This window comes from Mycteria americana, chromosome 2, assembly GCF_035582795.1.
Source record: "Mycteria americana isolate JAX WOST 10 ecotype Jacksonville Zoo and Gardens chromosome 2, USCA_MyAme_1.0, whole genome shotgun sequence".
Lineage (NCBI taxonomy): Eukaryota > Metazoa > Chordata > Aves > Ciconiiformes > Ciconiidae > Mycteria > Mycteria americana.
Window position 1 is genome coordinate 18302106 of NC_134366.1, and position 22857 is coordinate 18324962.

The window sequence follows — 22857 nt, forward strand, 5'->3', positions numbered from 1 at the left end:
GGGACAACTATAGTATGTATTTTTGCTGGAGGGTGTTTGGTAAATAGGTGATCCAGCTGAGGTTACAATACAAAGATCCCTGCTTTCCACCCCCTGTGCTCACTATTCTAAGCATAGTTTTAAGCACAAGAACTAACAGCAGGATTTTGAAAACGAAGAGGGAGATTTTCAAGTCAGGAATCCAAAAAATACATATATAAGGAACTGCATTTGATTCTTATTTTAAATAGACTGTACAGTGCAGTGATTTTTTTTTTTTTCTCCCACACCTCAGGTCCATGTAAAATTTCTCTTAAATGAAAAGATTAATCTTTAGAGTTGGGAGGGGGTGGTGTGTGTTTGTTTGTTTGTTTGTTTATTTATTTATTTATTACCATGGGGAGGGAGAGTTGTGTTCGTTTTTATTTGCCTTTTTTTTGTCTCCCTATTCCTGTGTTTAAGGGACTTGACTATCATCTTGCCAAACCCTACCTCTACATACCTTTCTTTTCTTCTCTTTCCCCCATGGAAATCAGTGTAGTTGAAGCTGTTTAGTATGCTAAAGCTGAATTTTGGAAGATTTGTCAGGGTCTACTATGGGCTGATTTTCCACTCTGGATCTTTGCTTGCTTTATCACGCAACCTTTTGTGTCCTTCCAAAACCCGCCTTAAATTTTTTTTTTTAATTGTTACTTGGCCAAACGCATTCTGACATTTCAGAAGTCTCAAGAACATGTTGAGATGAACAGCAGGGGGATGTGTGCTGACTGGTGCCTGATGCTGACAATTTTGCTTGTTTTATTGTTTAAAGAATGTTAATATGTCCAAAAGTAATAGTCATGGACATACTTTCTGAATAAAGAAAGAAAAGGGCTCCAAAAAGTGGAAGAAAAATCCTAATTTTAAAATCATGTGTGTGTTAAAATGTCTCTAAAAACATGTTTTACCGGGCTATTTAATGCATATGATGCTCCAAATACACCTTTAATAATTATGGTGTGTGATAAAGCTCAGCTATCTCCATTCTCCCAGGAAATCTATAGTAAAATATGATATGCACCATTAATATCTTGCTGTTAAATAATACTGCTTGTTAAATCCAATTTGTTTTCCACTGCAAGTTGTAAATTGTTTCTTTAAATAAAAATTTGCATTTGGAGGGAAAAGAGAATTACTTATTTTCTTCCACTTTCTGTATGGTATTTCCTGATGGGCATGATAGGTATTTAAGTAGTTTTTGAATGATTACATCAAACTGTACTTTCTGTGCTGGATATAATACAGGTGGTTTCTAATCAGAGCCCTTTTTTTTTCTGCTGTTACTCTCACTCTTAGATTAAAAAAAGAGAAACACAACAAATTTTGGATTTTCTTAACTCTGTTGTTCCTTGGTGGGTAGACCAGTTTTCTTCTCGTCCTGCCTGCTTAAACTGCTGTTGTGACATCTAATGAGTTGAAACTGCTCTAGTCCATGAGAGGACTATCTGGGACACTGTGGAGTTAGCAAGTCACTTAGTGGGGACCTAACAAAACTGCACTTTTAGGGTAGGGATGCAACTTCATTTAGTCTGTCTGCTAAGGCTCTGTTTTATTAACGCATTCAAACAAAACCCCAACCTCACTTATTTTTGTGTCTGTTATATCCTGGTGAAGTAAAAGTAAACCCGGATTTAAAAATGAGTGAAAGAATTCATTGAGGACTAGTAAATAGAAATGCATCATCTGTAATATCAGACAGTTGCCAAGTCATAGACTGTTGGAAACTCGGACACTAATATGGAAGCATTGATGTTTTTTGTTTGTTTTTGTTTTGGTTTTTTTTTTAATATAGTGTAGGGATCAGACCACTGTCAAAAGCAGGATAGCGTTCATGATGGGTCACATTTGATCAGACTAAATGTTGACCTACTTCTGTTAATTTTACATTGCTTTTACTTTGTCAGCAGACTTTATTAGGGATGTCACCATGTCTTGGCAGCTGCTTCCTTCATACACTTACACATGCTTTTGTTATACCATGTTTTAACCTGTGTATTCTTCTGAACACAAACCATGCCTCTTAAATCTGTTTTCAGAGGCATTTACCAGACTTTAAACTATGATAAAACAAAAGCATGGCTACAATATTTGCAATCTTTTGTTTAAAACATTTGTTTTAATTAATTTAGATTCATCAAGCGACTTTGAAATTAATCTTGTACCTTACCAGTCTGATCTGGCTTCTTAACTTTAAGACAGAGGAGAGAGGCTTGTGAGTGCACATGCTTCTTTCTCTTCTACTCTCCATTAGCCATATAGAAACCCTATTCTTATATAATAATAGTAATAATAATTTTAAAAATTACTTGTTGTTTATAACATGTGCGTGATCCTGCTCCTCCCTTAAGGTTTATAGTCCTGTCAGTGTCAGGTCAAAGTTATCTTAACGCAACCATCTTGAATGGAAGGCTGAGCTCCTGCCTGAGGCTGCATCTGAAGCTTTAAATATTTTCTGTGTTGCAAAAGTCTGCTTGAACTCTGTGTGCAAGCCCATCAAATGGAGTTTGAAGACTGAGCAAGACGACTTGCACTTTTGCAGGTAAAGCAAACCTGCAAGATCTGGCATTCACCTATCTGATATATTTAGGAAGATTTAAATTTGCAGTCCTGGCTTCACAGTAGTTGATGGCAGCTTTGTTGCTGACTCTGGAGGAGCCAAGATGACATCATATGCTTTAAGTGTTGTTTTAGTGTGAAAAACATCGTAAAATTGTTACAGATTTCTTTCCTCTCAACCCTGTATCAAGCTTGCTCAGCTGACGAGTTTAAAAATGCTTTTTTGTTTGTCCTTAAAAACTAGTGCACAAATGTGCAAAGCAGACTTTGTGTTTTTGATTCATGTATTGTCAGCGGGAAAATCACATTTATGGGCCAAGTTTGGCCACCAAGTAAAACTGTTTGAGATTTGTTTAAATATAATGAAAGTCAGAAGCAGTTCTTGAATTTGAATATTGTAAATTATCGAAAGAAAAAATGTGCAGGGCTTACATTAGTTTCTTCCTGAGTACATATGGGAGCTAATGCTGTGCCAGATAGTGGAGTTTTTTCAGTATTACAAGCCTGTAAAACTGAATACATGTTAGTCTTTTTTAAATTAAGAAAACCCAACACATTTGTTACTTAACCAAATTGTAAGTTCACGTGACCTTTAAAATATTCCCAGATTTGGTGTTTTCTTCTCTGTTTTGTAATAATACAAAATAAAGATATGAAATTTGTTCTAAATGTTGGGTATTTTTCCAAACTGCATTTTTAGTAGTGTATTCTGTGATTCTTTAAGAATTATCTCGATCTCTGAAGCTGCATGCTGTTGATGTGGATGTACTGAATACTGGTACAAATATTTTGCTAGAATATTATGTTAATATGATAGCTCCATAGTCCATATGGATTACCTCCCAGTGAAGTGAGAGCACTGCAAGCAATGCAGAGTTCAAAGAGATTTTGCAGTCATCTGAACACTGAAAGATGCTATCCTTGCTTTTACCGTTTTCATATAGATGTCTTCCCTTTATTTATTACTAATGCATTTTAATCAGCTTGCCAGTTTTAACATAATCTTTTCTAAGAATACTTGATAATGAAAAGGATAAAAAGGTGGAGAGAAAAAAAAGAAGCACTAATAACATGAAGAAAAAGCTGAGTAGTTGGCTGAGCTGAGAGGGGGACATCAGAAACATCTGTAGGGGAAGAAGGACTAAATGAAATGGCTAAAGATTTTAGCCTTTTAAACCAGTTTTCAGAATGAGGAGGGAGACAGAAATCAGGGAGTTCTATTTTTACAGACTGTTTAAGAAATGTCATAACATAAAATGGTGGCCAAAGATCTGGGTTCATTGTTATGAGATGAAGAGAAAGGGAATTTAGGAGAGTGATGAAGGAAAGATTTCTGGGAGTAGCTCTTCCATCAGAGGCTGCCAGGGCGAAGGCTTGCAGGGCGTTTGAATCCTCCTCCAAACTGCCTCTGCTTCCCCGCTGACATGCTGTGGTGGAAACAGAGCAACGGGAAAGCCTTCGCTCGCCTGCTTCACACTGTTGCTTACGACTCAGGCGTAGGTGTGCCGCCACAAGTGTAGTATGTAAATGCCTTTGGCTGCATCATGATTTCAAGGCTACTTAAATTTCGCACCATGTTGAAATGCACAGATATGGCTAGATTTTCATGAAAACTGATACACTAGCCAAGGCAAAATTTATACTAAATTAAAAAATAGAGCCAATATTTTACCGTGCATTCTTGAATTCTCCCCATCTCCAGCTGCCAGAGGCATTAAATGGCTTGTAGGCTAACGTTAATATGAAAGATTTGGGAAAGTATGAGATGTATGGCTAGCTTTAATTGCTATCAGATTTAATTTTTAAAAATATAACGTGCTGGTATTGGAAAGGGTATTTATTTTGGTATCAACATATTTATGGTGACTGTTGGAAAACTTGTTCAAAGTAGAATGAAATTTCTCTAAACTGTTTTGTGTTAATATATTATGCTAGACTGATTCAGCAGTGTGGAATCAGAAAATGTGTGCAATTATATTTACTGATGGTAAACTCTTTAAAACTGTTACAGTTCTTGGACACAAATTTAAATTCAGATGGTCTGGCAGCTGCAACAATTTTTACTCAATTTTTTTTTTTGGTGAGCAATGTGTAGTTTTGTGGTAAATTTGAAAGTACGACAGCCTATATTGTTTCTAACCAGCAGCTTAAATGTATAGCTGTGTTTGTTGGACCAAAAGCTGGAATGACACAAATGGTTGACAGTTCCTAGTGATGCCAGATATCCTTTGCCGAGAGCAGCCTGCCATGCTGTACTGCTCAAGTTGAGCTGTGCCAGCATCCAGGTTAGCTGGCAGAGCGTACGTATTGTGTGCGTTTACTGTCAGATGAAAGGTTCTGTGGCTTCTCAGCCCAACATCACGTCAAGTTTTGGCTGATTTAATAAAACTAAAGCTGTTAATCTGAAGGAGATTTAGTACTACTGAGAGGTAGTGAGAAGCTTCCCTGTTAGCTGTTAGTTGCCTGTTGTGGAACACGGGGGTTCAAGTATGATTTTGCTTTTAAAGTAAAACATTGGTTTTAAAAAAAATAAAAAAACCAAACCCAGCCAGAACAAAACCAAACCAAAACCAACCAAAAAACACCTCAATGCAGCATATTAATCCTAGGGATAAACTATGAAATAGTTTAATTAGAAAATTGAACTATTTGAAATAAACTTACTTTCCAGATAAGACAAGGATGTACTTGACTCTTTAAACTTTTGTATATTCCCATATACCTCTCTAGACTTGTGTATCAAGTGTATGTGTCTGTATGCATATGCGAGTGATTGATATAATGGCATAGCCTCTTTTGAGTGTTAAACTTTAAACTCAGTCATACAGTGAATCACAACACTGAAATAATATACTGCCATGTTTTTAGGCATCAGTACTGCCTAGGATTGTAGGACTTTTTTCTTCTGCTCTCTAAACACAATATGAAAGGTTGAGATACATGGTAATCAAATGGTGTTTCCAGTAGTTTTAGGCACAACTGAGTTGAAAATAGTCTTGGCTTCTGTTGTTAGAAATCTTTATTCAGTCTCTTAATGAGATAGTGTCCTCCTTTTGCAGATGTAAAATGCCACATTTAGTATTCCTTGCCACCCCTCCCCAGTGCCAAGTCTCTTAACCTTGCAAACTGTGACTGAAGAGTTAAACATGGCAAGCGTGCCCAGTGACATCCTAGCGCTGGAATGAGTTCTTTCCTGACTGCCTGCCAGGTACTTGCTATTGCCTCCTCTAGTGTTGATGAAAATCTAGATAGAAATACTAAAGACTCACCAAGCTGATGTCTATACAAAGGACCAGTCAATTAGTCAAGGTTATTCAAGGTGTCATAGTATGCAGGCTTCATTGGAGGAGCCAACAGTTTCTGAAAAAAATATGAACATCAGATCTTTGTATGAGCTTTCCACAAGTTGCTTATTAATTTGTCCTTGATAGGTCACTTTCAATCAGTTTAATCTATGTGTTATTCTTGCAGATAATAGGAGAGCTTTTGAATACTCATGAAAGTACGTTTAATGAACTTTCAAAGTATCCTTGTTGACACAGTGTCTAGTACCTACATTTTGAGGAGTTTCGATTTTGAAGCAGCTTTGATGAGCTGTACAAGCAAGAACTCTGCAGCAACAGTCTTGCCCTGTATGAATGCAAATAGGGATCAACTATTTAACTCGCATCAGAACGTAATGGTATGTGGTATGCTAAATCTGAAATACACATGTTGAGACAAATCCTAAAAGACCAATAACTGTTTCAAACAACTGCGGATTCTTTAGCTCTGGGAGCCAAGTTCCAAAACTAAAGACTTTTCCATTTTGAAGGAAATAATATTTTTAAAAGTGGTGGGCTTAAATGATTGCTTGCTTTCAACATTTTCTGTCATAATGTTGTTTTAAGGTGGGTGAACAAATTATTGTAGCTTGGAGGAATAAAAATTAGGTACAACTATGAAGTTAAAGACGGTATTGCCCTTAATGAGTATGTAATCTTGTTCTTTGAGGACACTTAGGGCAAAATCCTTGTTTTCATTAGGAAAAAAAATAGAACATTGACATTTCTATTGCTGTGCCATCCGTAAAGATTTCAGCATTTTACTTTTTTTTAATTTGAAAATAAATCAAAACATTTTTTTCAAAGATGCTGATCACTTGCATGTCATGATTATCTAGTTACTCAGTATTCTGTACCTTTGAAAATTAGATTAATCTTTTTTTTAAAACACTAAATTACAAAATTTAAAAAAGGTACATGCTGGAATGAGTTAATCACTCTGGTTCTGCAAAGAAAAATTGTTAGTCTTTAACTTTTTGCAGTGTCAGGAAGCCCATATATTCAGTGGAATTACTTAAGAGAACATAAAAAAAGAACTATTTGTAGCACATAAAATTGAGCACATAGTGGTCTTTTTACAACTGGAGTCTGATAGGACGGTGCAGTATGTCTATCCTAATGCATGTGTGTACTGCATATGTTTTTATTTGAACCTGTGCATAAATACTGATCTCAAACTTCAGAACGAAATAATTTTCAATATTTGGTGTTAGTGACTGATTTTATTATGCAGCAGCAAGGATGTCAGAATGAGCATTTCTGCTCCAATACTGTTTGCTTTTGTGTAAGGCAAGTGTTGTCTGAGCCTTTATAGAACTGTAAAGTACAGTTCAAATGTGAAAAAATGTCAGCATGTTATAAATGGCAGCAAATGGTGCTGATTATTTTACCTTTGACAAAGTGGAAAATTTAAAGGTTGGTGTGTCCCATTTTATTAAGACAATAAAATTTTACAGTGTTGTTCTGGGCTTAGATATATGTTCTTTAGTGTTTATTATCCCTCAGTTACTGTAAAAATTTTTGATTCAAAGTCTGGCATCATTGTTCAGAATGCTAATTCAGGAAATTAATTAACATATGAAAGCAAATGCACATCCATTTGTCTCCATTTCTTTCCTTATGCTAACCAAAACAAAGTTGGTGTTTTCTTGTAATATGCAAGAGTGATGGAACGCAGAGACCATATTTTTTATCATTTAGGACTAGTTTATAGCTTCCACAGACTTGTCCTAATAATGAAGCTATGAAGGATATGACAAGAATGGTGATATTAAATTGCTCTAGACTAACAGTAAATTTTTCCATTCTGATGTCAAGAATGTAGAGCATCTGGAATCTGCAGTGTGAGTGGTTCAGTACGGGAACACTTTCATCAATTGCTTAGCCATTTATTCTCCTCCTAGGAACAAGCAGTCTTCTGTAGAATATAACGCTAAGAAGGAAGCAATTTTCTAGAACTGGAAAAATTCTTTATGTCCCGTTGTTTCTGATTTAAAAGCTTTCCATTGCTGCTTAGTCTTAAATCTTCTTGCACGTACAAATTTAGCGTACACATTATTAAATTGGAATTGCCATTATTATACACTCTGTTCTTCAGATCGAATAAAACTAAATTGTATTAATTAAGCTTAGGAAAAGCTGAAGATACTCTGAAGACAGGAACTGCTTAAGTGGAACAAATTGAAATTTATCTATTACCTTTTTAAGCAGGGACAGTGCTCAGTTTTCAAACATAGCTAGATTTTCCCTTGAAATTATTTCCTTAGTCCAAGCTGGCAGAATGCTACAAGCCTTATTCAGCAGCCATTTTATCTTGCTTGCTCTTGCAACAAGTCCAAAATATTCAGAGTAGTTTCACTATCCATGACAAGCTGTTGTAAATTTTATAGTTTTAGGTTATGTATGCGTATTTAGATTATCTACGTGTATATAGTTTATATGGATTATTTCTGTAGGCAAGGTTATCTAGTCATTGTTTTTTACTTCCTTGTGTCACTTTTCTTGGCTGAACTAAATTTTGTGAAAAGTGTATTGTATGTCCAGTATTAATTTATTACTTTTAAATTTCTTCATTCTTGAATCAGGTAGTCAGATTTAATAGACTATATAAGCACCTTCAAACCACCCCCTCCCCCTTCCACTCTTACAAGGATTTTATGGTATTCCTATGTGCAGTCCTTGTCTCCTTTTATTTATATTTCCATGCTATAGACTTTTACTTAGTTCACATAAGTGTTAAATACTGTACCTAATTTATATAAAGTGAATATAAATAGCAGCATACCAGTATCTAAAACTAGGAGCTCCCTTGTTTATCTGGAATTGACTCCTATTACTGCCACTGGATTATGTGACTTCGTTTAATCTAGAAAAGGCCCTTTTTCCTCCTGTGTTTCAACGATTTGGGAATGTCCAGGGATGACTACATTGTGATCTGGGTTTTTTTTTTTCCGCCCAAGTTGTAGGACTGACCGAACTTCCCCTCTTATAATTGCAAAATAGTCTTGCATCTCCATGTTTAAGCTTATTGTTAATTTTTTTAATGTATGCTCAGGTCTTCTGGGACCTTTGAATAAATGATCTGGTTTTAAAAATCTAAGTAAATGAATTCGTCTTGTGTAAGTCATGTTTACTTTACTGAATTTTGACACCTGAAGTATTTTGATACTAGAAAATCCCAGTGGGCATATGATTCCTTTTAAATATAAAAGCTGGTTAAATTTAGGCAAACTAGACTAAAACAAAATTACAAGAACCTGAGTAGAATAGCAAGAGTGTATAAAAAAAGCAATTTTTTTTTTTAAGACTCTTTACAGTCTTGCCAACATCAGGCATTAAAAAAACCAGGATTTTTTTATTATTATTATTTTAATGATTTTTTTTTAAACACAACTTCCAGAGACTTTTTTAAAAGCTTTTTTTGGTGTGTTTATTTAAATTGTGGGCATCTTTCAAAAAATGTGTTCAGAATATTTTTTTAATAGAAGGTCCATGCATGTCATATGACTCAAGGAGGTGGGACTTGAAGAGAAACATCAAATTGAGACCAAGAGCACAACCGAGGCCTGACAGCCACATGCTTACAACGGTAGCATTCAGCTCTGAGGTGCTGAGATACATCTCATTCCGTGGCTTACGTGATGAACATGCATTTTTAATTTACAAAACAGTTCCTCTGCATATAGGGGATATACCTATGACCTTTTTGAAAGGTAATTTTTGTTTTTAGAAGTGATCAAAAGTGTTCAGTATAGCATCACTTCAGTCTTTATAATTGCTACTGAAAAGATTAAAAAAAACCCAAACCCTGGTTTCAACAGCCTGTCAGTACTAAAACCAGTGAGAAACTTGCATTTATTTCAGTGGCCTTTGGCTCTGGCTTGCAGAACCATCTGAGATGCTAGTTAGAAGTTTTGCAGGAGATTTGAGGTTGGGCTGAAGCAGTCTTTGCTGTTAAATTCGGATTACTTCTCTTGCCGCATGTCAGCATCTCTCTACACAGCGACACCTTACAGGGCTGCAGAGATTTTTCTTTATATATAGAAACGTGAATGTCCATCTGAAAATTTTGGATTCCATGGTACTGGGCACCACAGAAGGAACAAGAGAAAATGAGACTGTGTCTGTAAAGGTGAACCTTTACAGGTGCTAGCACCTGCTGCTGTTGCCGTTACCTTCTGTTTGGAAGGAGGCTATAGCTGAGTGAGATGATCTGGAATTATGCAATTTTAACTTTGGACATATTCTAGATCTTTGTCTTCTGTTCTTCCCAACCAAATACCCTGAATCCTCCTTCTGCCTGATTTTCATTTGTCTCCTTGACTGAGGTTTTTTTTTTATTCCTGGCTACATAGTGATCAGTTTCAAGAGCAGTCTGAGAGCGGGAACGTGGTGTTCTCCAGCGTGCTGCATGGTGTAGTCCTCGGGTTCTGCTGCTGGGGAGAAGGGCAGGTTTCTGGTTTCCTTCTGGCTGAAAGCTATAAATGCTGGACTGTAGAGCCAAAGCAGGGCAGCACTACAAACATAGCCATGGGATTTGGTAGAACCAGTCAGCGCTTGCCTAATTTTCTCCACTTCCCCAGGAGAGTTGGCATAGTTCGGGTGCATTGCTATTGAAGCTATCGGTGCACTAGGGACATAGACACCTGTTTCCCTAGAAGGGGCAATTCAGGGCTGTATGAACAAGTGAAGCCCACAGACACTTTTGGGCTGGATATGGAAATCTTAATGTGTGTAAGCACCTGCAGGGTTAGTCAGTCCTGAAGTGCTGGCAGGCAGGATTTTTCTCTGGACTTCTGTGCATAAGAACTAATTCTCATTATAGGCAGATTCAGTCTCACCCTGTGTCACTACTGTAATAGTTAATCCATCAGGAAACATGAACTTTCATTTTCTTTTCACTGGAGTTTTAATTATCAAAGCTTTGAGGAGCAAATTACAAGGATAGAATAGTTTTATAGTTGATTATATGTGAAATTTAAGCAGATCTGATGGATCAAGGAAAAGAAAGCTTACTCTATTATATATCTCTTATTCGAAGGGAGTGGCTGAAGTTAGTATTTTCTTTCTTCTGAATGGCACACACGAATTGTTCCTAAGCAGTTATGCCATAGTGTAAGCTTACACTGAACTTTCCATTCCATTTTCTAACAACCTTCAAGTTATTCTGAAGTAAATGTATTTGCAGTAACAAAAGTGGCTATGTGCAGAAATATAAGGCTGGTTGTAAAGAAATTTTTAAATTTTCTAAATGAAAATGTTTTTGAAGCATAAATTGTGTGATAAAAATAACCATTTTTGCTAAGTGCTGAAGTTCTAATAGTCTGGAAAGTCAGAGCCAAGAGTCCCATTCAAACCTCTGTTCTCTGGATGTCAGCTCAATCACTGACTGTGTCTCACTAGGCAAGGCTCAGTGTTCTTTTTCTATCCATGCAAAATTGTAGTGGTTTGAGTTGTATCCTCTTTTTGCAGTATTTCTGAAGCATAAACAAGAGCAGATTTAAATAAAAGCAAGATTCTAAGAGAAATGAATGTCAACCACCAAAAACGCTTGGACCACAAAAAGAATGTATCTGGAAGGAACTTTTTTTTCCAGAATATTTTACTGAAAGGCAGTAAAAAGACAAAAATGTTAAATAATTGAATCCCAAAGGTGCTGTATGTAATTTTGAAAGGGATATATAGTGCCTGGAAAGGTTGTGAAATCATGTTTACTAATAAATATTCTAAATCATAAGTTTTAGGGAGATAATAGGCGTAATAACGATAGGTAACCTATAACTTACAACAATGTTCTTTACCAGTAGAATATCTTGTAAATCTGTCCTTGTGATGAACAGCAGCACTTACTCAGACTAAAAATAATAGCAGGACCGTGTATCTTGGATCCCAGGAGACTATTGGTGTTTTTGTAGACAGCAGACAGGAGAAAAAGGCATTTTGTCCTTTTTACCCCAAGTAATCCCACTGGAAAATTAAACATGTGCTATGAATTGATATCAACTCATGCCAGGTTACCTCCCTAAAGAGGGCTGCTGCAAACACTGTTGCTACATTTCTTGGACAGCAGTTTGATGGCCTGCGTGCATGATGGATATTTTATGCTGTATGCTACTGTGGAACAGTGTGCTACTGTCTGCCCCTCGGAGACTGCTGGTGAGGTGTGCCACAAATAACCGGGAACAGCAATTGCTTTAACCTTACGGAGAATCTCAAATACCTGCAAATTAAAAATGTTACTGAAATATTTCTGTGTGCGTGTGTGTCTGGGAAAACTGTGTTGATTTTGTTTTTTAAGGTTTAATCCCACAAAACAGAGCAGTTCCTTTTGTCTTGCTGTGGATTCCTACTGAACACGGGATTAAAAAAAATATTAAGCAACATATTAGCAAGAAATATTTAGAGAAACCACGAACCTTTTTTTAATGGACCACCCTATCCAGTTTCTGTTCTTTTAAGGAAGTTTTTCCTATTCATGACTCATTTCACTCTTTGGCTAACATCAAGGGAAATGGAATAACGATTAAGCAAAGGAATGTATGTTTTTTTCTGGTTTTGTCCTTTTTTCAAAACTTTTATGAATTTTCTGCATAACCTTGTGTAAATATATGTGGACGTAGAAGCTTGACAACTGTGACAAGGTAAAAAGTACACTGCTAATACTTGCTTCTTAGTAATTTTTTTTTAAGTGTTCCTTTTGGTTCTACAAGTTAATGTTATGCTGGATATCTAGACTCCCTGTTCAGTTAAAATGACATGCTCCAGGCAGCCAATTACACAGAACTGTTAAGTGAAATTAATGAGATCACCCCCAGATTACACTTTGTGTTTTATTTTCATTTTATAGGTCTGTACGAGCTGCTGGCTGCATTGCCAGCCCAGCTGCAGCCACATGTGGACAGCCAGGAAGACCTGACCTTCCTCTGGGATATGTTTGGTGAAAAAAGCCTTCATTCACTGGTGAAGGTAAACCACATTTAAGTCAGATTCTCTTTGAGAAGAGTGTATGGAAAAATGTTTTGAGCGCCATCTAGTAAACCAGTGATCAAACTGTTGCTCAGTGAAAACAAAACAGCCTTGTTTTAACTCTGTTTCTGTCAGGGGTGGAAGTTGTTAAATAAGATTCTACCAAAAATACATAGATGATTTCATTTAAGAGTGATGTTTTGGCAGTGTAATGCTAATGCAGCAAACATATGTTGTTTGCCCTTGTTTAGAAAAAAAAGAGTACGAAATAGTAGCAGGAAATCTGAGACTTCTTTATGGTCAACATTCAAGACCTGGAGTTTAGCTTAAATAAATAAATATTCACAGCAAAAATTAGAAGGAATATATTTTCTGAGGTCAAGTATGGCAACAGTTCAGTAGCCACATTAATTTAAAATAATTTCCTTTAACAAAGTCAACTGAAATTCTAGTAAGCTGTTTCTTTTATTGGCTTGCCTCCATTTAAAATTGTGTTTTGCACATAAATATGTTGGACTAAAGTATGACCTAAAATAAGTTTGGAAGAATATTTGAGTAAAGTGTCCTGCTATGAAAATGATCAGCAACAAGAAATCAAAGCATGCCATGGGAGTATGCAGAGCTACCCCAATAATGTTAAAATTGCTTATAAGCAGAAAAATGGGACCAATCAGCTGGTTAGAAATGTCCCACTCCTACAAAATGGTAAGTATGTCTTCAGTCTCCAGTGCAGATCTTATGCAAGCTGGAAGGAAATTCTGAGGTCTCAAATGAGTCAGTAGGTGGTAGTAACCCGTGCCGTGAATATATCCAGACTTACCCATAACTGAGCAGAATTTGTTACTCTTGTCAGTCATTGATCTAGAAGAAGCTTAAAATTGGGATTATTTCAATGTAGGTTTTAAGAGTCACCTTTTTCCATTTCTTTCAGCTATCTTATTCTGGAAAAAGATGTAATAATGCTGATACTTGACCAAAATTATTTTTAAATTGGCTGAGAATTTACATACAAAATAAACACAAGTACTTTCTGGTAGTTGATACACAAAAGCAACAAACAGAGGAACAGTGCTTGGGAATACTCGCTTGCCTAAAGAATTTCACCAAAGTTTCTGAAATGCTTTGATTTCCAGACTCTGTACTGCTTTGTTGCAGCTGTCTGTTCACGTGGCTAAGATGATCACTGAAAGGGGAACCCTGTTTTTGTTTCTAATACAGGCTGACAGTGGTGTGCATCTAAGCAAAATGTTAGGTCAGTAGCTAAATCAGTTTTCTTTCTGGTTTGGGAATTAGACAGCTGGCTTGAAAATTAGTGTCGATCTGCAAAACATTGAAATTTCAACATTTGCTCTAATTTTCTGTTGAGGCGAAACCTAAAACTTGTTCACTTGCTCCCTTTTGCCCCTTCCCCCGAAAGAAGTCAAAGATAGCACGGCAGCAACTAGTTTACTCACCTCGAGTATACTCTCGCTTTGGAAAAGTTGGCTCTCCTAGTTGTGTGCCCTAGTTACCATGTTGTTTGTTATTGCAGGGTGGATTGGTCTTTCTGATTTTAACAAAAAAGAATTCATGAGAAAGCTTTCTTAAGGCAGATAGAAAGTTTTGGGGATCAGTGAATGGTCACTTTATTGCAGTTACAACAAGAAGGCATTGAAGTGTTCCAACCGTCTTTATTATTTATCTTGTCAGTTTTAGGTCCAAGTATTAAATGTGCATGTAACTCTCAGCCTGTGAACGTTTCTTTTAATGTCCTATTAAGTCTCACACTATCTTAAAATAGACTTAATTCTTGAAACTGCATCTTTAGTGTTCACTAGTTGCACTTCTTTAATATGCCATACCAATTTCATTCAAAAGACAAAGTTTTTTAATTATAAGAATTGAGGCTGTTAAGAGCATCTGGTTTGACACAGAGCATATCACAGGCTATTGAACCTCACCTTTTGATTTCAGTGGTGTTCAGTTATAGAAAGTAGGGTATGAAGGGCTTTCAAAAGGTTATCTAGTTCATATCCCTGCCCCAAGATAGGCTTAACTGTATCTGAAATTCTTGGTATTTGTTTGACCTTTAACGCATTTTTTTAGAAGGATTATTCAGTATCCTATCAAGTTTCAGAGAAGGCAGTCCATAGCCTTTTTGGAAGAGAGCCGTAAAAGCAGAGGAAGGAACCCCATCTGCCATAGTTTTTCCCTGTTACAAGGCTTCAGAAGTGCCAAATCTTTCTTTCTGGGTTCTGGTGTCTTATTTGAAAGATTGTTTTTCCTAGCAATAACTTCTTAAAGTCAACTGTACTTGCAAAGACAAATGTTTTTAATTCCTCAAGCAGAGAATGATGACAGATATTTTGTAATAATAAAAAAAAAGGCACTAGCTTAGAGCCAAGGATGTTGCAAATCTGGTATTTGTTGGTTTGGAAGAAAATGAGCATGGGTATACTACTAATTAGGCACTAATATTTCTCTATTTCAGATAGACACACTGCTTAATAAAAATTTCCACTATGATCTTCTTACCTTACTATTTAATAATTTCAAATATTAGAAAAGTGCTTTTTTCCTAAGTTATAACACGGGTGAAATGCTCCAAATTACTTGAAGGTTTAAGTATAAAATGAACTTTCTACTTTTACTACAGCTATTCTAAGTTATTTGGGTATTTAATTAATCATAATGGTTTCTGTATGGTTGTATCCTATGGCGCATGGTTTGCTATTCTGGCGCTCTCAATATTGAAAAGAAAGAAAAAAAGAAAAAAAAAAAAGCCCCAAACCTTGTCTTGGAGTTATCTTCATTCAGTATTGTTGGACAGAAATCTCTTTGTGAACTTGGATCAGCCTGAGCTGTTCTAAGAAGTCAGAAATGGAAAAGTTGTATTAGATCATCCAGTCTATTCGCCTGCAAATACTGGATTGTTCCCTGCAGTACATTCCTATTGTAGTAAGTAAAACCAGCAAAAACTGATGCAACTGTCCTTGCTGTCCTTTTTTTCAATAAAGGAATCTGTTGATTAGATTTTAGTTTGCAAAGTATAGAGAAGAGGGAACCCACAACCATTGTTGACAGTTTGGAAGAGAAAACTGGCTCTAGATAGTGAATGTTTAAAAATTGTCTCTGCTTCCCTCAATTTGTTACTTCCTTGTCTTATTACATGACTGTCTTAAGTTCTACCAAAAATCTTCAGCCATCGCATTACTTTTTATATAGGAGAGATCCCAGTAATTCTGTAGAGATTTGTAGAAAAGAAACATGAAGAGATGATCCTTCAGGGTAATGATGAGCGCTATTGTAGCTGAAACCTGAAATAGTACACATGTGCTCTGCTTGGGCGGCTTCTAGAGGAACAGACGGGATAGATAAAGATCTGTTCTAACTACTCTTTTAGCTTATTTTTTAGAGGAGCTGCAAGAATTTCCATGTGTGTTTGCTTGCTCTTGGCACACCGGACACATGTTTTACTGTTTGTCTGTTTAGCTCCAAGATGAAGCTTCTACTTGCACTGTTGCCTTAAACATTTCTAGTTGTGAATGTAATGCTCAAGAATTGAGTAAGGGTTACCTGTTGGGCTGCTATTGAAGTATTTCTTAACCAATTGTATTTTACTGATTGGTTTTGGCCAGCTCAGAGCATGCATGGTTCTTTAGCCAGTACTGTACTTTGTGTAATGAAAAAGAAGCCACAGCAAGTGGTGTTGCTGTTCCCTTGATAGGGAAGAGTTTGTACATCTAAAAAGCAGTATGTGGCACTGGAAAAGAAAAAAAACTACTGCAAAAGTAAGGAATATTTGGTGAGTCTAGTCTGATTTTTTTATAACTGCATAGTATTTTGGTAGCTGGCCCTGCAAGACCTTAATTTGTGCTAATTTTCTATTAGTTTCACCTGGATATGACTTGGCTAGAAGTTCTGTGAAATTATTTTGTATATGCTAATGTTTGTCCATGTCGATGGCTAACAGCTTTTTCTAGGTAATCTAATCTCTAAAAATAAAATAGCTGAGTGTATCCTGGTGTAATTTCTTTGCCATGTAAATTGAATCATATGATTACATAGCCCAAATTCTACAATCATTGTAGTGTACTGGAACTTTTCAGTGTGAAGATTCAGATTTTTCAATATGTAAATGTAGATGCTTTCAGCCTGCCATGGTTCCTTTGTTGGTAATGAGAAAAATAAAGATAGCATTTTAAAAAATTGAGCTGACTAGGGCAAAGCAAAAGGGATTGATATGACACGTGCTTACAGTGGTAAAATCAACGATCTGCAGGTGATGTGCTAAGTCTTCAGTCTGGACTGGTACAAGCCTCATTCTTAGGCAAGTTTATATATGCTCTTTTAGTTTTTACCCAAAACTTTACACACAAACTCCCTGAAAAAAAGCTGTTAATCTGTAGGGTGAACGACTTTGCACCTACAGTACAGAATCCGAGAATCTCAATGAGGTTTCATGGCTTGTTTTATGTTAGAGGATAGATTAACTCGTAAGTGTCCAACCTTTCACCTGGGAAGAGCTATGCAGGTTCTTTTGGCACTCGTATGGTGCAGCTTCCCCTGCCCTGTGATGTGTCAGACAGTCTGCAGCCAACATCCAGGTGCGTGCTGCACAGATGATGTGCGTTCACCTCCCGCGTCGGGCATCCAAATGGTGAATGCTCCTGCCTGGGCACGTGCTCAAGCATCCCCACATTTGGATTTTCTTCCTGAAAGAACGTAGAGGAAATGGACTTCAGATTATATGAGTTGTTCCAATGAGTCGTGTGTGGACAACTGATTGTTTTGAACTCATTGTTCTGAAAGTTTGGTGGGGATGACCCACAGATGGAGGAAATGATATCTGTGTATGTGTCAAAGGACCGGGAGGGTGGTGGTGGCTGAGGAGGATGTATTAGATAGTGTAGGACCTGAGCATGACACAAATTATATGGAATGAAGGTTGGAGATTGTGCTGAGGTGGAGTTGGCTTTCTTCATGGCAGCCTGATGATGTTAATGTTGCCTGCTTCTGCACTTCAAGTTTGAAGCTGATATTGAAATATTTTTTGCTGAACATACAAAGTTATTTACTTTCTCATTACTTTGTTCTTCATGTACACTTTCTCTAGAACTAATATTTATACAATATTCATAATTTATTGTTGGAACTGTCTGTTTCTGCAGATCACAAGGACTCTTTTTTTTTTCTGTTAACTGTTATGTTATATAGAAGATGGAGAGAGCAGGGTGTGTTTGTGATGGGATTTTCATGGCTAGTATGTTTGCACCTGTTAAGAGAATGGTGAGAGGGGTTTCTGATTTCAGGGCAGACAAAACCAGCCTACCTCAGAAGGAGCTCAGAGGAGCTGCATTACCCAAGAGCATCAGGCCTGGAAAATGTACTGGAAGAGAAAGTGTGGGTCAGTAGGTGGGACTGGGTATACCACAGGTGGTACGGACTGGGTATACCATAGGTGGCACCTAACCTCAAATCAAATGGAGTGAGTGGGTTGTGGTTTCAGGGGAAAGCATTGTAGCGTTGGAGAGGTGTCCGGACCATCTCAGAATGGCTGGAATTATTGAAACTGATAGCTCATTCACTAAAAAGTTGCTTTGATACTTGAAGTCCTTAAGGTTCTTTACTGCTGGGTTCTCAACCATATTTATTTTAAAAAAGCTGTGCCTCCCTGGCACATGGAATAGGCTGCAGTTCTGTATATTCATGTGGAGGTCTGAAGTGCTGTTTGCTTTGGAGATGGGAAAAAAAAGAAGGAAAAAGCAGTGTGAGTAAGCATTTACCACCTGGCCATCTGGAGGAGGAGGTGTGAGTGTGGTGGTTGGCAGCTGGTAACAATTCATGGCCAATGAAAAATAATTGTTCTTAATGCTCTAGAGGAGAATTGGGCAAGGTTGCTTCTTACATTATCACTTACATCTTTCGGTCAGAGAAAGTGTGCAAGAGTAAAGCGATCACTCTTGTAATGCAGACTGTCCAAACAACGCACAGATGTGGTCCGTTGGTGCCAGTTTGAAAACTTTTACCATTTCTGGCAAGGGCAGAAGGAATTTACTATAGTTGAACTCATTAATATCGAGATACTAGATAATAGGTGGTAGTTATTTGTCATTCTTTAAATCCAGATCATCATAGACCTAGGAAATCTTAATTTTTGTAAGGATGTCCTTGTTGAAAGAGGCGCGTGGTGCAGTCTTGCCTCAAGTCCTTTTGGCAAAACATGCAATGTGCAATGTTTTCAGCCCTAGAGAGCTATCTAGCAGTAAGGTATATATAGACAGTACTAGGATACTGAATCTGCAAAGAAATATGAAAGCTGCATGGAGAAAATGTAAGGCTTTTGTTTTTCTCATTGTCTGGAGAGGAAGCTTGATCTCCAGTTAATTCTTGAAGCTTCCTGCTTGAGTTGTATGGAGATGTTATGCTTATGTTGTATGTATACAGAATATATACGGAGGAGTGCTAGAATTTCAGTATTCTGCTCATCCAGAGTATTTGTAGGTAATGGTCTAATTCCTGAAATATAAACTTGCCACATGCTTTCCGCTTACCTAAGGATGAAAGTTATTGAAAAAATAATACTCTGTAAGAAAGCCTCTTGGTGACTGACAATAGTTTGCATTCATATTTGGAGTAATTACCACTGAAGCAACAAGTCGTTTTGCTTCCATCAAAATTATTGCATTCAAAAAAAGTGTAATGCAAGGTGTTATTCCTTATGAAATGCCACATAAATTTAAAGTGTTACTTTTGAAGCCGAAGTGATTTTTTGAGACTTGCTCAATAGCCAGCAACTGAAATCTGCAAGTAAAGAGATCGCTCCTAGCTGGAGGCAGTCAGCTGCCTTTAAACTTAATTTCCATGGGAACAGTGATCAGATTAATCAAAATAAGGTAATTGAAGTTTTATAGAAAATAGTACAGGATCTTTACTTTATTTAGGCTGATACTGTTTCCATGGAAGCATTAGGGAAAAGGTAGCTAGCAGCCAGGCGTTGAGCAAACACTTGCTTCTCTTGTTGAGATTATGGGGAGGTTCTGGTTGATGTGTGTGTGTTGAACCCTTTGACTTGTTTGTGCTCTTACTGTATAAAAATACAGTACATCAGGTAATAACTGGGCAAAAATAAGCAAAATAAAAATACATTCCTGTTTGAAATCATAGCTAAACCTCCCAACTTTCCACATATTATATAGCACGTAACAGGTTTACTGTTTCTTTTCTTGAATAAAGACAAAGTTGTTTTGCCGTGTGTGTTTACACATACATACCTGTGCTTATCAGTGCCTTTCATAAAGTGAAAAAATGTACCACCAATTTATTGAAAAAGTGGTCAGGCAGAGCTTTGGACAGTGTAACCTTGTTTGTAATTAAAAAAAAAAAAAAAAAAAAAGGCATGTCAAGTTAGTGCAGTTGTGGTGAAATTCGGATCCTATGTGATGGTTCAACTAAAAGTATTTGTTATAATTGTAGCTAGTAGATCGTTTACTAGGAAACAGACAGCTAGTGGACATAAATAATCGTTTTGTCCTCAAGTCTATTGAATGGGTTCTCCTGTGATAAATACTTTTTTCTATTTGTTTCATCTGTTTTTATTTTGTACTTTTTGGTAGAAGTTTAACTGGATATCTAGTGTTCACTTCTTTGTCAGAAGTTTGGTCTCTCCAGCATCTTGCAGTTTCTCCATCAGAGTTGCTAATGTGTTTAGTAATAGACGCTTGCAACTTTTCATCTAGATTTTTATAAGGAAGTCCTGTTCTTGTCATCAACTCCTCCTTTCAGCCCACTTTGTTAAAAATAATAATAATAAAAAAATTCAAAGATCAGTTTCCAAAGTATCAGTTAAATTCTCTTGTTGACAGTTTAGTCTCATCAAAGCTGTAGAAGTTGGGTTGATATCAGAAGTCTCTACAGGTATGGTGTACCAACAAACTTTTGAAATGAAAAATAAAGCAGATAAGCTTATTAAATCAGAGGTGTGAAGTGTTGGTCTATGACTATTACTTGAAACTTGTGGAATAAATCAGTGCTTTGGAATGTGAAAAAACTTTGGTTTAGGTTAAAATCCAGACAGAGGCATTTTTTTGGATCAGTGGTAATTGATTTAAAGTTTCTGCTGGGAAACCTCCAAAGAGTAGCAGAAATACAGCCAAAATGTACTGGGCATAAAAGAACTAAATCAATCCTTCTAAGACAAATAGTTTGTAATTTCATTGTTACCAAGGGGGCAATGTGCTAGCCCGGTGACAAAACTGGTGCAGCAGTTCGACGAGAAGTTGTAGAACCCAAATCTATGCTCATACTCAGATCGTACAAAGCTTACGCAGTATTTATTTAACCAAAGTGATACATTTTTTGTCTATGACACTGAGGCCAATCAAAGGTCTCCTAAGCTGCTCAGTAATAGTAGTCTGATAAATCTAAGACATCCAAGGATAATGTAATTTTAAACTGTTTTTCTACAGTGTTCTTTTCCCTTGGACCAGAAGTTCTGTGGCAGAACATGTGAGGGAGTGTTTAAAACAATTTTTTTTTTTGTTACTGTCTTGGACTATTTTCCTTTTAAGAACAGAAAGTCATAACTACCCAAACAAGCCTCTGCAATGCAAAAACATTGTAAGAGTTAAGAAGGATGGGATGTGATAGTTATAAAATCTTCCTGAAGCATGGAAACTGATACAATAAGATTTAATAAAAATGCCTGCCTGTGTTTCCTACCAGCAGGTTTTGTTACTGCTAATGTTAACTTTCCTTCTCTTTTTTGGAAATCTTGGTTGTATCTATTCTCCAGCTAATCCTTGTGAAGTTAATTTGTAGCATTCAGTAATGTTACACACATCCTCACTACCTTTCCTCCTTTGTATGAAATACAGGCACGCACACACAATTTTTACTCCTTTTCTTTTTCTGTTCCCCATTACTTTCCTTTCTTCTGTGCCACCTTAAGCACTTTTTTGAAAAAAAAAAAAAAAACAAAAAAAAAAACCAACAACTTTTTTCAGTCATCTCTATAGCTCTTTTTCTCCTTTTTAAAGCATGGAAAGAAGAGAGCAATGTAGTATACTCGATGTGCGCTATTCCTCTAGGCTTACAGATAGCATTGTTTGTATAGCAGTGTTCTCTTAACCACAGGTTGTTTCTCGAATAGACGTTTCTGTGTATCTTTGTAGAATCCAGTGCTCACTTTGCAGGTGTGATGTCATCAGTGGAAGTTCACTTCAAACATAAGCTACATTAAGTTGAGAGCTGCAGCATGTAAGCACTTAACATACTGGTGCTATCCACATGGTGCACAGTCACTGCAGAGTAACCAATAAGGTGCTGAAGAAATAAGATGTAAAAACATGCAAAGCATAAGGCTTACTTGTCTGTGCAAATCAAGGATGAGTAATTTACAATGAGCAATTGCTGTAACTTGACTATGCCTTCAATGCAATAGCAAAATGTAAACGTACAGATTCACTTTGACATAGCATCATAAGTATGGTGACGTGGTCCGTTGCCATGCTACAGAGAGAAGGGTTTCATGCTTTCTGGCTGTAGCTGAACCACTCTAAAGTACCTATGGTGCAAAAATCTTTCCTATTCCTGTACTGACAGTTCTAAAAACATTGAATTGTCTACAGTTAGAGCTGTCTTGGATTTGCTTTCAAAAAACACTGGTGCCTCAGGGGGCTATTTAGAATCATAGAATCGTTTAGGTTGGAAAAGACCTTTAAGATCATCAAGTCCAACTGTCAACCTAGCACTGCCACGTCCACCACTAAACCATGTCCCTAAGCACCACATGTACATGTCTTTTAAATACCTCCAGGGATGGTCACTCAACCACTTCCCTGGGCAGCCTGTTCCAATGCTTGACAACCCTTTCCGTGAAGAAAGTTTTCCTAATATCCAATCTAAACCCCCCCCGGTGCAACTTGAGGCCATTTCGTCTTGTCCTATCACTTGTTACTTGAGAGAAGAGACTGACCCCCACCTCTCTACAACCTCCTTTCAGGTAGTTGTAGAG

At 36.9% G+C, this 22857-nt stretch overlaps 1 protein-coding gene across 5 annotated transcripts in view; it reads left to right on the top strand.

Moving 5' to 3' along the window:
* The window catches only part of MPP7 (MAGUK p55 scaffold protein 7), a 160941-nt gene that overhangs the window by 44754 nt on the left and 93330 nt on the right, over nt 1-22857 (top strand). For 4 of the 5 annotated variants that reach the window (XM_075492579.1, XM_075492582.1, XM_075492580.1 and 1 more), the window contains one exon: nt 12745-12863. In XM_075492579.1, coding sequence (XP_075348694.1) covers nt 12745-12863 — 119 coding nt within the window. Of the gene's footprint in view, nt 1-12438; nt 12539-12744; nt 12864-22857 lie in introns of those variants that run through there. The other variant, XM_075492583.1, reaches the window with a different exon arrangement.